The sequence below is a fragment of the Canis lupus genome, chromosome 17 (genome assembly GCF_011100685.1).
Source record: "Canis lupus familiaris isolate Mischka breed German Shepherd chromosome 17, alternate assembly UU_Cfam_GSD_1.0, whole genome shotgun sequence".
Taxonomy (NCBI): Eukaryota; Metazoa; Chordata; class Mammalia; order Carnivora; family Canidae; genus Canis; species Canis lupus.
In genome coordinates this window covers 15,357,775-15,373,316 of record NC_049238.1, presented here as the reverse complement: position 1 = coordinate 15,373,316, position 15,542 = coordinate 15,357,775, and the positions used below count along the sequence as shown (strand labels likewise).

Here is a 15,542-nt window from a genome sequence, read left to right as displayed (position 1 = left end):
TAAACTTTAAGTCACTGAATTAATGTGTATTATTTGGGGAGTATTCATAGCTTAGTATGAAAAATAATGCCCCCCTCCTTTCTTAAACAATATTTAAAGAAAATTATATACTGATATCCTAGGTGGTGTGGAGAATACTAGATAAGAGAGTAAAAAGACTTCTGTATTCTCTGATCTATCACTAGTGCTATGACCTTGAGTGAGACTGATTTCTTTAAAGACAGTAATAGGAATAGCCTTTTGTATGAATTAGATATATTTCAAATTTCTAGCTCTGATCTGTTAGGAATAACTGAAATGGAGATCAACTACTTGAAATAGTGTCTAAATGACAGTTTCTAGTTTTGTGTACATAAATCTTTGTCTTAGCAATTCTGTCTTAACTTTATCCACCATTATGAATTCCCACATTATATGGTGTGAATATCGTGATAATATCATAAACTTTGTTAAATCTAGTGGTATTCTAATACTAGGAATTTTCAGAAATATTGATGAATTAGGCTGCAATTGAAAAGAACCATCTTCTATGGTAGTTAAATGTAAAGAGAATGAGCCTTAGAATTATACAGATGATAGGTTCAAATCCTAATGGTGCCACATAGTAGCCATATGTGTAACCTTGGTTATGTTTCCTTGTGCAGAATGGGACTATATTAGGCATCTGTTCTTTGTTTCATGCTCCTTCTATAATACTCAAATGGACTTGAAAATCAAGAAGGCAAACAGCCAGAGACAAGATTTTTATGATGAATTATATCATAGTTCTTAAATTAGCAATTTAAGTGTCACTGGTCAATATGTTACTTATGTTTTATAATATTAAAAGATTCCTATTTTTGGTAGTAATGATATCTAATATTTATATGTCTGTTCTAATTAGTTTACTTATGCTGTTTCATTCTGGCCTCAGAAACTCTATAACAGTTGCTTTATTATTATCCTTACATATGAGGAAACTTGAGTTCAGAATGGTTAATTAACTGGCCCAAGATCATGTATAGTGGTGATGGAATAGCATAAACTCATGAATGCCTTGACTATTCACAATACTGCTTCCTTGGAAGTGATGATGTCTTATGTTTTCTAGTAATATTAAAGGATATGGAAAGAAATTTCCATAAGAATGGAAATTTGGGGGAAGTTGTATAATTTGAAAGAATTTATTGATCTTTTTTATTAACAGAAGAGATTAAAGTCTGGAAAAACATCATTCTAGGGATTTATGTTGTTTTTTGTTCTCTATACATTGAGTTATTATTAGCATTTATGCCTCTCTTTTATGAACTTGCATTATAAAGAGAGTCACCTTACATCCTAAGTTGCCCAGACAGTCCAAATACATATCTGTTGTCATGGTGTAATTATTAAAAGCACTCGCTTCCTCAAAAGTGCCCCATTTGGGATGTTATATAAACACCTTAACTTAAAACACCATATTGGGGCAACCTGGGTGGCTCAGTGGTTGAGTGTCTGACTTTGGGTCGGTTTTAATCCTGGGGTCCTGGGATAGAGTCCTGCATCAGGCTCCCTCTGCTTCTCCCTCTGTCTGTGTCTCTGCTTCTCTCTCTCTGTCTCCAATGAATAAATAAGTAAAATCTTTAAAAAAATAAAACACCATATTGTAGACATAAAGCCGTTTAAGTTCTTTTGACTCTTAAGATTATGTTAATTAGGTTGGCTATGTGATTTTATGTAACAATTTGTATTAAGAAATCTGAAGTGTAAGTGTACCTGGTAAATTCTAGTAAGAATTTATTATTTTGAGGCAGTGTGCTAGGTTGTTGACTGATTTCTTTGAAAGTGGAGAGGGCAAGCCATAAATACTTCTTGAAAGAAAGAACTAATAAAATGGTGGACAGTTGGGGGATGAATTTGTATGTTTACCCAGTCATTTCTGAGTTGGAAGGACAGAGGTGCAGGTTAACAAGAAAATTGCTTGATTTTGGTTTAAAACTTTTGTGAATTAGAGAACTAATAAGTGGTATTGGATCATAAATTTTACAGATCTCTAAGATCTCTTGGCCCTTGTTCTCTGTAATATGCTTCCCGATTTCTACTACAGTAAAAGAGTCTCCAGGGGCAAATCTCTATTTTTACTGCTATCCAACCAATGTACTGCCTGTTTTTTCATTTCTTTTTTTTTTTTTTAACTTTTTTATCCTGAATTGTTGCTTTCCCCCTCTATTTAGTTCATTTTAATTTATTTTCGACTAGTAGTTTCTCTGAGTTTTTGGAATCAGTGTTTAAACTGTCACAAGGGGATCCCTGGGTGGCGCAGTGGTTTGGCGCCTGCCTTTGGCCCAGGGCGCGATCCTGGAGACCCGGGATCGAATCCCACGTCGGGCTCCCGGTGCATGGAGCCTGCTTCTCCCTCTGCCTGTGTCTCTGCCTCTCTCTCGCTGTGACTATCATAAATAAATAAAAATTAAAAAAAAATTAAAAAAAAAATAAACTGTCACAAAAAGTTGTTTCTGGAATGTATAGGCCTTTGCTAGAAGTGTTACTTTTATTAACTACTAAATTGTTTTCCTGTGCATGATAGCTTATAAATGTTTACAAAATGAAAAGATATTCATAGCACAGTGCTTGACAGAAAGTTAGGTACAGGGATCCCTGGGTGGCGCAGCGGTTTGGCGCCTGCCTTTGACCCAGGGCGCGATCCTGGAGACCCGGGATCGAATCCCACGTCGGGCTCCCGGTGCATGGAGCCTGCTTCTCCCTCTGCCTGTGTCTCTGCCTCTCTCTCTCTCACTGTGTGCCTATCATAAATAAATTAAAAAAATAAAAAAAAAAATGAAAAAAAAAAAAAGAAAGTTAGGTACATTAGAGAAGTGCTTAACATAGATTTTTCTTTTCTAGTTGCACAATTTGTATTTTAAAGCCATGATCTATGAGCTTCTCTACTTAAAGCACTATATGGAACTTTATCACAAAGACTTTGGAATAGTCTCCTCAAAGAGATTCTATTGTTTCTGTTATCTTTTAGAAAGATTAGTTTCAAGCCACTTCTGTGTCTATGATGACTGCTTCTATGAAGTTGTTAAAATTTTATTCTCAATTCCTTATTTGTTACAATTACTTTGATATTGAATCTTTTTTCTCATATATGGGATAAAAATATTTCTTTATTCTTTCAGAACCATTTATAATGGTATTTTTTAAGGATTAAGTTGGGGTTTACTATGAATGGCTATTTACTTATTTAAATATATCAAGCACAGTGTTTTAGTGTTTTATTAAGCAGCTTTACATTTTGTTTGAATATTTACAAGAATTCTTTTATAGTGAGATTTAAAAAAAACTGAAGGAACAGAGGTTACATTTGACTGAGATCTTTATGAGAGCAGATTATTGTTTAAAATGTGTGCTTTAAATACAAACCCTTTGCAATCCAGGATGATCCTAACATGGAAAAACTTTTTTTTTTTTTTAATAGAAATTGGTTTCCTTTAAAATGAAATATATTTAGTTTAGTGAAAAATCTGTAGATTAGGAACATGGCCAAATTGAACTTTTCCGCCTGCCTTCAAAGCTGCTTCTGGTTTTTTGTTTTAGTCAATAGTACTACGATTTACCTTATTACCCAAATTTTAAAATTTTATCTTTTTTATTAATCTCCGTTTTTAATCCTATCCTGCTGACTCTCCTAAATGTCTGTCTCAAGCCATTTTATTTTTTCAGCTCTTTGTATTAGTACCCTATTTCGATTCTTACCATCTTGGCCCTTTTGTAATTCTGCTAAACTGATTTCCTTGTCTTTAGTGTAGAATATCTATGTTATTATGACTTACAACTTGAGTTGTTTTCTAAAACATAATGTCACTCTTAACAACCTGTCTGGATTCCCTTTACTTTAATATGCAGCTTTTTAGCTTATCTTTAAGGTTCCTCAGGATCTGACCTAGAAAGTTTTACCAGCATCAGCTTTGACATTTCCTCATCTATTCATCCATCTCATACCTTGTTGTACACACAATGTAGTTTATTAGATTGTACCTTTGTTCATGATTTACTTTATCTTTCTCACAAAACTCACATTTTCACCCCCCAACACCTCACAGTTTTATTTCTCAGACCCAGAGTTTTTACTAAGTTCATTTTATTACATTTAGTTTGTGGGCTCTCTGAAAATAAGGTTACTGTGCCCCTAAGGAGGCAGACACAGGCAATTTAGTGTGATAAGTGTAATGATAAGAAGTATATACAGGTTCAATAATGAGCACTGATTATTATGTATTGAATATTATTATTATTCAGTACATATTGAATAATCAGTGAATCATTGTATCAACATAATTTTAATGTGCTATAATAGTGTAACATATATGGCAGATAGAGCATGGGGCTTTTAGAGTATCTCAGAAGTATTTGAGGTTCCTTTCTGTGTGTCTTCCACTATCCGTAGGTTCCTGATTTGGAATTGATAGATTACTAGCATTCCAGACCTAGGAAGAGTTGTGAAGTTCACTTCCTTTGAATAAGTGAAGTAAAAGTGAAGATGTATTTTCTATCATGGAAGCTTTGGGATACGAGGTGATCCAAGGGCAGTATTTGGAAGTAAAGGAAAAGTTTTCATCTTTTGTATAGATGTTTTTATTGTATTATCTATATTGAGTAAGAAACTTTAGTAAACTGTATAAAGAAAGTCACGTAGTGGTAAAACCATTTCAAACATGTAGAAAAAGAAGTAGACTTTGATTAAGGTTCAGGTGTAGAATTACTAGAGCCAGTACCCAAACATTAAGTGAGGAGTTACTTATTATTAACAAGACAAATAGGAAATAGTTCACTCTGAATTTTCCTTAGTATTGAAAACTAATTTGTACATATTGGTGGTAAGTTTGCTTTCACCTATGTATAATCAGAATAAATTTGCAGTTAGAATGAAACTTAAATTAATATTTTTTCCCTCCCAAATAGCTTTTGCCTACCAAAAAGTTTTGGGAACCTGATGATTCAACAAAAGATGGACAAAAAGGCATATTTCTTGGGGATGATGAATGGAGAGAGACTGCATGGGGAACTTCTCGTAAGTTATTGGTGGTGTATGTGTGTGAATAATGAGTGTATTCAAATTTTTTAAAATCCTGCCTACTCCTAAACGATACTTGGAGCAAATTTGTGATGTCTTTGTAGACAAATGACTTTTATAAGTCATTAGAATGTACATTTTTAATGTAAATTAGCCCTTATCTAATGGTCTACTTAGTAGAAGTGTTCACAGTAAAACGTTACTAAGTTTTATTTGAAGTTTTAAACTCTAATTATAAAATTTTGAATTTCCATTGAAAGAGAGGATGCATTAACGATAGGAATTTTCAATCTTAAATTGTATTAGAGGACAGCAACTGATTTATCTAATTGCAGGTTGATCTAGGTTTGTGGGTTTGTTTTGTTTTGTTTTGTTTTGTTTTGTTTTGGTCTAGCTTTATTAGACATTCACTATACCCAGAAGGGAAGTTAACTCCCTGAATAGGATAAATTCTCAGAAAGGAAGCAGACTTTTAATGTTTTTGATATCCACAAGTAGTGGAGAGAGACTTTAGGTCCAAGAAACTGTCAAGGGAGAAGAAACTGGTATGTAAGGAGTATAATTCACAGAATTAACAGTATTAATTGGTAACTTAAAGAGCATGACTTATTCTTAAAATAGTAGTGGTTAAGTTTTGAGATGATTCTGATTAGTAAAATTTGAGATGTATGCAAATAGCTTTTAATGTGTATTTTACAAGTAAGTTTTCTCAATTTATAACCATTTAATGCAGCTTGTGAAAGCTACACAAAATGACCAGAGTAATAAAGAAATTTCCAGATGACAATCAAATTAACCTTAAAGTTTGAGTATAAATTACCCAGAGGTATTTTTATTCTCCAAATCATTAAGATCAAAAGATTTAAAGTCCTTTGTATCTAGGGTTTGTTATTAAACTAAACTAATTGCTAAAGAGTGAAGAAGTGCTAGAAAATTTTAGTGATTAGTAAATACTCTTACAGTCAGAATTGAAAAAGACAGAACTTTGGTAACCACTAATTAAGAGTAAAATTTCCTTAAAATAATTGGGAATATACTTGGAGTTCAGTCAGTATGTAATATAATATTCCACGTTTGGAGAATATAAAGGTAAAAGGAGATGTGCTTGCCCTCAAATTTTTTTTTTATGGTATTTGAATTAATGTATATTACATGGGACTCCTGATATAAAGCATTTCAATATTTAGACTGGGATACATTTTTCCCACAAGACCCTTTTTTTCCTAAAATTACATGTGCTTGAAAACTTGATTGGTAGACATGTTTTAATTTTAGTCTTGAAGATTGAATTCTTAATTACTTTATTTACCAAAACCAAATATTTTTTTAAAGTGTTCTGAAGCAAAACATCTTGAGCACAACATGGTAATGAGATTATTTTCAAGATGGGTGGTTGGGAAATATTTTTGGTACGTTGTATTTGGAGGACAACTCGTACAAGCAATAAAACATTTAAGCAACATATTTTTATGTATTTTAGTGTAAAGTTTGTGTTTGTAATTTCTGTGCTACTCTTCTTGTAACTTAACATTTTTTAGCCGGGTTGATAAAATTTTAAAGATGAATATTAGTCTTTACTTAGAGACATGAGGAAATTAGAAGTGAATGAAAACATTATAATTTTGTTTACAGAACCTTTATTAAAAGCCAACTATGTAAAAAAAAAAAAGCCAACTACGTGCAAATATGAATAACAGTCCTTGTCCTAAAGGAATTTTCATTCTAAGGAAGATTCTTTCCTTGACTGCAGGAGACTTTATCATATAGATGGTTTCTCTAACTGAAATTGTCTTTTTCACCCTCATGTTTACCTGTTTTTTTCTCACTTTAACTCTTTATCCTTCATGTCACTTCCTTTGGGATTCACTCTAAGACTAGGAAGGGTTAATGCTCCTTTCTGTTTCCATAGTATCCTGGATCATGTTTACTGATGAACTTTTACTCTTAAGACTGCCTTATATTAAACCTATGATCTCTTTGAGGGCAGGGACTGTCTTGTTTGTTCTTGGATTCCTCATACATAGCACAATGCCTAGCATATGAGAGACCATAAACCAACATTTGAACTATGTTAATGAATGGATGAATTATTGAATGAAAAAATATACTGACTAATCTCTTGTGGATAAAGGTACTGCAATGGAAATGTTTTAATATGCTTTAACAAAAGTAGCAATCATTTAAAAACATACAGTTAATGTAGTGATGGCTGAGTACCACCATGATAGTTCAGCCCCTTAAGGACTAGACCTAATATTGAGTATTTTATGTTATGTGATAACAGTTCAACCAGAGATAGCTTATTGGTGCCTTAAAAAGATTTTTTTTGGCAAATCTGTTTGAATGTTGCCTCAGATCCTTTATTGTATTTCTATACCATTTGTTCTCTAATCTTAAATATTGTTCTTTTCTTTTTGTCATAAAAATATATAGGAATGGTATTCATGGGTGAATAATTTTTTGTTAAGAATAAATGGAACACTTTTAAACTAGAAGGGACTTTAAAAATAATCTTTAGATGACGGTTTTTGCACCAAGAATAGAAAATTCTGTGGTAATTAACTTTTTCTTCAAACTCACTTGTTTGTGTTTATAGTGGTAGAGCCATGTGTTCTGAATCCATACAGTACATAACTATGAGCTTGAGATGTGCTTCTGCCAGTTTAGGAGTTATTCTTGTAGGTTTTGCTTCTAAAGGTTTTTGTTTTGAATTATTATGTATTCCGAAGAAAGCTTTAACCTTTTTACAAGATGCTTATAGGTAGCTGAGTGCCTGCAGGTTACTGTTTCCAGCTCCATTGACCTTCCTGATTTGCTTGTTCTTCATACCAGCTTTTACTTATTTATTTATTTTTTTTTACCAATGTCTCTATCTGTATTCCCAAGAAATGTGCCCAGGCCAGTGAATCTCAACAGTATGAAGAGCTTTTTGTAAAATTATAACAACATTCAAAATAAAACAATATGCTGATTTTTAAAAACTTTAATATATTTATATGTAAGTACATTTTGGTTACTTTAAAAGTACAAATGTGTAATTGTAATCTTCCTTCCAAACAGACCATTCAATGTCCCAGCCTATTATGGTACAGAGAAGATCTGGACAGGGTTTTCATGGAAACAGTGAAGTAAATGCAATACTGTCTCCGCGATCAGAAAGTGGAGGCCTTGGTGTGAGCATGGTAGAATATGTATTAAGTTCTTCTCCTGCTGATAAATTGGATTCTCGATTTAGGAAGGGAACTTTTGTAAGTATTTTGAATAAAGAAATATTTAATAATTACTCAGTGGTTATTTGGTTATTTTCAAGTCCCTGTACTTTTCTGGCTCTTCCCAGAGCTAAAGGAAATCTTACAGCTGTTGGAGCTCTTGTTTTGTCTCTTGGCCGCTTTTTGAAATACATGAAATAGTAGAACCAATGGGAATATAATCTTAGCCATGTTACAAAAATCAAACTGTACTGAGAAACATAATTTGCAATATTAAAGTTGCTTATTCATCGTAGTTCTTGATGTGAAAGTAACTAAACAAAATCATCTGCATTAAGTAGAATTTTAATCTCATCTGTGGTGTTACTGCTTTTCCAGCACCGCTATAGTTAAGGTTGCCTTAGCCCTTCTGTTATAAATCACTGTTTTGTGCTCAATTTTTTGGCCTTTGATAAATTAGTTGATTACGAAATTAAAATAAGATAATGCTTTTATTGTTTACGTGCACTATAGCGTAGTTTTAGGTCACCTTGTGGTGCCTTTTTTTGTGTTCTATTAAATATTCAGAATCAAACAGATTCTTTTTCCTCAGGGCACTAGAGATGCTGAAACAGATGGACCTGAGAAAGGAGATCAAAAAGGCAAGGCTTCTCCATTTGAGGAGGACCAAAACAGAGATCTTAAACAAGGAGATGATGATGATTCTAAAATAAATGGCAGAGGTTTGCCAAATGGAATGGATGCCGATTGCAAAGATTTTAAGTAAGACTTTAACTTTCTCGAGAAGAAAAGCCTATCTCTTTAGGGATGATTACTACTAGCTGATGTGATTGATTTAGACTTTTTCCAATTTTGGTTTATTTCCCTTTGTACCTTGTGTTAATCCAGAAAATTTGATTTTTAATAAGGAATATTAATTGATTATGAACCATTTTTAAAAAAATAATTCTTCAAAATAGTCTCTAAAACTGTGCATTCCATTAAAGGAGTAATGTTAGAAGTTGCTGTTACCTTTCTGCTAATATGGTAGTCTAAATTTTAACTTTTCCCTCCTTGCTAAAATTTAGTGAGTTTTAGGTTTAATCTTGGTTTTTCTTGGCAAACTCCTCTTGGGGTTGCTCCTAAGCACCTTTCTGTGGGGTTTCCTCTTCCTTCTATCCTTGTATTGTACCCCCCATCCCCCATCTAACTCTTAATCTTGGAAATGAGGAAACATAATTAGTTTAGGAGCTGTGACCTTTCTTAGTATATATGAATTTGTGTAATACTTAATATTTCTGAAATTAAGAAGTAGAGAACATATTAGAGACCTCAAAAAGTTAGTTTTAAGTTTAGAATTCTTTAAATTGTAACTCTTTAGTGGTCTCTTTATGACAAATAAGTATTTTCTTCTAGCCTTTGTCTCAGATTAGAGAGTATACATTTACCTAGATATTAGGGAGTTGTTTCTTCATACTGAATTCCTGTATTTTATACTTCATTAGTCAGATGCTTTGGGGCTTATACCTGAAAATGAGCTATTTATTGATCTTGTGAACCATAGAATCTCAGTTAACTGAGTGTAACCATACACGTGGGTGGTACGCTTTTACATTTATTGCCTTTAGTTATTAAAAGCAGAGTAAGAATGCTTCTTAAAACAGTGCTGTTTGTATCTGTTCTAAGTGCAAAAAAGCATCCAAAACCAGTAAACCTCTTTGACAAGAAATAATTTTAATGTTTTTCAATTTGTTTAGAACCTTATCCTGATTTTGCTTTTCTGCAATTACCTAATCTGAGTTTTAGTCAAGGGCATGTATTTAAAACTGAGTTGAATATGAGCCTGTCAGAGTATGCATTTATAATTGAAGTGTTAATACACCATTAACTATAGCAAGAAAATAGCACCACTTCTTAGCGCAATGCCTTTTTTCTATTATATGCTCTACTTACTGCTATATTAGAGTTGTTTGTATGAAAGGCTATGCTTCTCCATATTAATACGAACTTTTACATTTATTAGCATTCTAATTTTATTCCATTAAGTTTGGGGTATGTGTTTAAAATTGCTTATGAAATATCTTAGACACAGTATTGTACTTATAGTGTAAAAATGTTTCAGACTAATGGCTATGGCCATATGGTCGCTATGCTAACACATCATTAATATGTACATTAATTGATACTGATCAATAGATCATAGAACTGAAAGGAAGGAAGTAACAATAGCAGGCTTTATTATAATCGATTAATTTTGGGGAGGATCCTTTCATGTTATTTTTCCCCCCATATATTCTGAATGAAAAACAAACCTTTGAAATATTCACATGAAAAATTAGGTATGGTTAAAGGGGAAAGGAATTAGAAGCTTCTTCTAAATATTTATAAGGGCAGTGTTTGATTTCTAAATAAAATGTTCACCTAAATGTGTGGAGACCAATTCTTAGAATTAAGTAATTTCATTAAGTAATTACTTTATAAAATGCTCTGTACGTGTTAGCAAATTTATCTCAATGTGAAGCTCCTGAAGTTGAGGGCAGAGTTACATAGGCAGGTGACAACTGGCAGTGAAAGCCAGGTAAAATAGCTATTGCCATTTACTTAATGTATTTATGTTTGAATATGCTATGAACTCATGCTTCCTCAGAACAAACATATTTCTTGTGAGGAAAAGGATCTTGCATAAAATATTTCTGTAGAAGAAGACACTGTAAGTGAGGATAGATTATGTCTAGAAATAAATTAAAAATAAGGTTTATACCGTGAAGAATGTTGATAAAAAGTTCTGCAAAAATTAAAAAGGCTTATTAGTAGTAGAGTAAGTTGCCTTTTTATATGTATAAGTATATTTTTCATTGATGAGCAAACAATTTTTGGTAAATACGTTACGAATATCCATTTCTTTATGATGATTTAAACTGAGACAATTTGGTGTGATAAGATGGTTTTTGGAGAGCGGTCATAGAGGTTTTTAACACTTCGTTTTTTGTTTTTACTTGTAACAATAAACACAATGTTATGTTTTCATTCTCATTTGAGAAACTGAGGCCTGGAAAATGAAATGATTTGCTCAAAATCATATTCAAAGAGAGAGAGTCTGGAGTTAGCCTTCATCTTAGCTCATGTCATTTTTCCATTGTATTCCACATTTTGCACTCTGAAGTCATGAAGGCCTTCCTTTATGGCCAGTTTTGGTTTATTTCTGAACCATTATTAAGCAAGATATAATGGCAGAATTCTGTGCTGGAGGGCAGGACAGAAGTATGGTAGGTGCATTTTGGTTTTGAGTCTTCCCATGTTTGTCACTTGATAGTCTGCTATTCATACTACCATTCATTTTGTCTGTGATTTGAGACAAAAGTTTTGGGTAATCTAAGCCTAAATTGTGATATTAGTCAATTATCTTACCTGTAAAATTGAGTTAAATTTTTATGCTATTCAAATTAGAATGATCATTAGAAATATGAAAAAAAAACAAAACTATGTCCATTCTTAAGAGGAAGTTACATTAGACACAAAAATGTTAAAGTGGAGTGGATAGTTACCTGGGGTGCCTGATTTGCTCTCTGTATTTTACAGCCATTTGTTTTTCATGGTTTTCCCACTTTCCCATTCCAACAGTGACTGACTTACTACTTTTACCTCCTAACACCTTCCTGTTTTCTTTATATAGTCGTACTCCTGGAAGTCGTCAAGCCTCTCCAACTGAAGTAGTTGAGCGCCTGGGCCCCAATACTAATCCCCCAGAAGGACTGGGGCCTCTTCCTAATCCTACAGCTAATAAACCACTTGTTGAAGAATTTTCAAATCCTGAAACTCAGAATCTGGATGCCATGGAACAAGTTGGTCTGGATTCCTTACAGTTTGACTATCCTGGTAATCAGGTACCCATGGACTCTTCAGGAGCTACTGTAGGCCTTTTCGACTACAATTCCCAGCAGCAGGTAAAGCATGCTACTCCTTTAATGAAGCTCCTCTTAACTCTATACTGGTGTAGCCTGAAGTGCTGTGAGGCATCCACGTTAGTAATAGGAGTGTTCTTAAATACTTAGTGTTTTATAAATAAAATGTTTTTGTAGTGGAGAAGGTTATTGAAATGTGTTCAAAATACTCTATTCATAGCTTTCTAAATAGAAGTGAAATGCTTTGAGACTAATCTTTGTGTTAAATATTTTCTCTAATAGCTCTTTCAGAGGACTAATGCACTAACCGTTCAGCAGTTAACTGCAGCTCAACAGCAGCAATATGCATTAGCTGCAGCTCAGCAGCCACATATAGGTGAGTCTTTATAAGTTACCATACTGATGAGTTGGTTAGAAAATCCTGTGTTACAATGTTTATTGGAATGTTTCATTTTTCTTTTACTGAATTGTTTTACCCCATTATGTTTTAAATTAAAATGTTTCATTGGGATCAAAGAGTAATAAATTACATGGCAAGAATACAGATTAACTGGGGAAGAACTGTTTCTGGTTATTGTATTTTGGATAAATAAGAATCTATAGATTGATGAAAATTGTCAGCCCGTAAGTTTTTTTTTCAGCATGAAGTTGAGAGGGTCAGACACTTGGAAATTCAAATGTAGTTATTTGTATCTATTACCAAGTCAAAATGTTTATTTTAAAAATAATTTGAAATCAGATTTCCAAGAAAATTCCTTAAAATATTTTCTTCTTTATTTCACTAAGTTATTTGGTCTTTGACCATTAGCCTTTAATGTGAATTATTATTATAATTATACATTTGTTAGTGCTAAAGCATTACTTGTTCCTCTTATGGGTTTTTTATGTTTGTTTTTATCTTTTTATTTTGAAATAATTGGAGATTCACATGGAGTTTTTTTTTTTTTTTTTTTTTTTTTTTTTTTTTTTAATTTTTTATTTATTTACGATAGTCACACAGAGAGAGAGAGAGAGAGAGGCAGAGACACAGGCAGAGGGAGGAGCAGGCTCCATGCACCAAGAGCCCGATGTGGGATTCGATCCCGGGTCTCCAGGATCGCGCCCTGGGCCAAAGACAGGCGCTAAACCGCTGCGCCACCCAGGGATCCCTCACATGGAGTTAAAAGGACAGTACAGAGAGGTTCCCCACTCAGCTTTCCCTATATGGCTACATGTTATATATTTATAGGATAGTACCAAAATCAGGAATATGATATTGGTAAATGTAGGTATAGTGTTATATCATTATATCACACATACAGATTTATGTAACCATCTTTATGCCTGATGTTAGCTAATCTTAATTTATTTACTAATTGGAAAAGTTGTGAATATTCTCCACATCATAATCTATGGAAACAGGTGGGGTGGGGAGAAGGTGACATACTAAGTTCTTCCTCACATTTGTATTGTTCTCTGTCAATCCAAGAAGGTCTCCTAGGTCCCACATTTTATTTCTGTTTTTTTTTTTTTTTAATTTATTTTTTATTGGTGTTCAATTTACTAACATACAGAATAACCCCCAGTGCCCGTCACCCATTCACTCCCACCCCCCGCCCTCCTCCCCTTCTACCACCCCTAGTTCGTTTCCCAGAGTTAGGAGTCTTTACGCTCTGTCTCCCTTTCTGATATTTCCCACACATTTCTTCTCCCTTCCCTTATATTCCCTTTCACTATTATTTATATTCCCCAAATGAATGAGAACATATAATGTTTGTCCTTCTCCGATTGACTTACTTCACTCAGCTTATTTCTGGTTTTAATCAAAGGTGACCACACATTTCTAGATGACTTTTATAGTAGCATGCATTCTTTACCCCTAGCTTCCTTTATCCCTATACTTAATCCTTCTCATTAGAAATGTAGTGATTCCTGGGATGTGTGGATGGTTCGTTTGGTTAAGCATCCAACTCTTGATTTCAGCTCAGATCATGATATCAAGGTCATAAGATTGAGCCTTGTAATAGGGCTCTGCGCTCAGCAGAGTCTGCTGGGGTTTTTTCTCTCCCTCCTTGAGCAGGCATGTGTGCTTTTCATTTTCACTCTCAAATCATAAAATTAAAGAAAAAAGAAGAAATGTAGCAATTCCTGTCTACTCACAGACTAGTATAACCCTTTTTTATTTCTTGAGACTTTATGATATGTTTTAATATGTGACAGGCTAGTGTACCCATTATTGCTCTTCCTTTTTGGAGTTTAAAATTTTTTTCTTCTTACTTGCTTTTTTATATGAACTTTAGAATTCATTAATTTACTTTTATATGAACTTTAAAATTCACTTATTTACTTCCAGAGGATTGGGTTTAAATTTTAAATTAACTTTTGGAAAATCTACATCTTTATGACATTAAGTATTCTAACCAGGACATGGTGTATCTTTACTTTTGTTCAAATCTGCTTTTATGTTGTTTATCAGTGCTTTAAAGTTTTTATTATGTAAGTTTCCATATTTCTTGAGAAATTGGTTCTTAAGTATTTTATCTTTTGCTATCATTGTAAATGACCTATCTTATATTGAATCTTTAAATTGGTATTTTAGGAAAGCTCTTGATTTGGCAAATACTGAATTTTATGAGTATTTTCTAATTGAATCATTTCTGTGTTCATGGAATAAAAAATGTGTAAAATTAGCTCTTTCTATTTGCTCATATTTTATTTAGAATGTTGCATAAAATGTACAATAATGTGAACATAAAACTAGTCCTTAAGTTTGTGTGTTTTCTTGCATTTTTTGTTAGATTTTGGAATATGATTACTTCATAAAAAGAATTTAGAACTGTTCCCCATTTTAATGCCTTAGAGTATTTCAAGTAACATTGGACTTAGTCCTCTTTTAAATCTTGGCAGAACTTCTTTGTGAAGCCATTTGGGAAAGCATACACATAAATTTGAAAATCTGAATAAAATGGAAATATTTCTAAGTATAATTTACCAAAATTGACTCCATCTTTTAATCTTTGTTCCATAGTTAAATTTATTCATTGTTGACCATCAGTTTTTTTTATCCTAGTCTCCTCTTCATTAGCTGAAAGCCCATTTTAGAACAGCATTGTGCAATAGAAATATATAATATGTGCCACAGAGAATTTTAAATTCTTTTGTAGCCACATTTTTGAAAAGTAAAAAGAAATAGGTGAAATGAATTTGACTATTTTATTTAACCCATTATATCCAAAATGTCATTTTAAATGTGATCAATATAAAACTACTAATGAGAAATTTAAATTCTTTTCTTCATAGGAAACTTTTCAATTCAGGTGTGCATTTTTCCACTTTCAGCAGGTCTCAGTAAACTAGTCCCATTTCAAATGGCTCAGTAGCTATATGTGATAGTAAATATAAATGGACAGTGTGGCGCTAGAAGATTCTTCTAGAATG

At 32.9% G+C, this 15,542-nt stretch overlaps 1 protein-coding gene across 10 annotated transcripts in view; it reads left to right on the top strand.

Moving 5' to 3' along the window:
- Nucleotides 1–15,542, top strand: part of PUM2 (pumilio RNA binding family member 2) — a 95,807-nt gene that overhangs the window by 24,783 nt on the left and 55,482 nt on the right. For all 10 annotated transcript variants that reach the window (XM_038560858.1, XM_038560859.1, XM_038560860.1 and 7 more), the window contains 5 exons: nucleotides 4,924–5,032; nucleotides 8,096–8,283; nucleotides 8,837–9,006; nucleotides 11,897–12,167; nucleotides 12,408–12,501. In XM_038560858.1, the coding sequence (XP_038416786.1) occupies nucleotides 4,924–5,032; nucleotides 8,096–8,283; nucleotides 8,837–9,006; nucleotides 11,897–12,167; nucleotides 12,408–12,501 (832 nt within the window). The remainder of the gene's footprint in view (nucleotides 1–4,923; nucleotides 5,033–8,095; nucleotides 8,284–8,836; nucleotides 9,007–11,896; nucleotides 12,168–12,407; nucleotides 12,502–15,542) is intronic.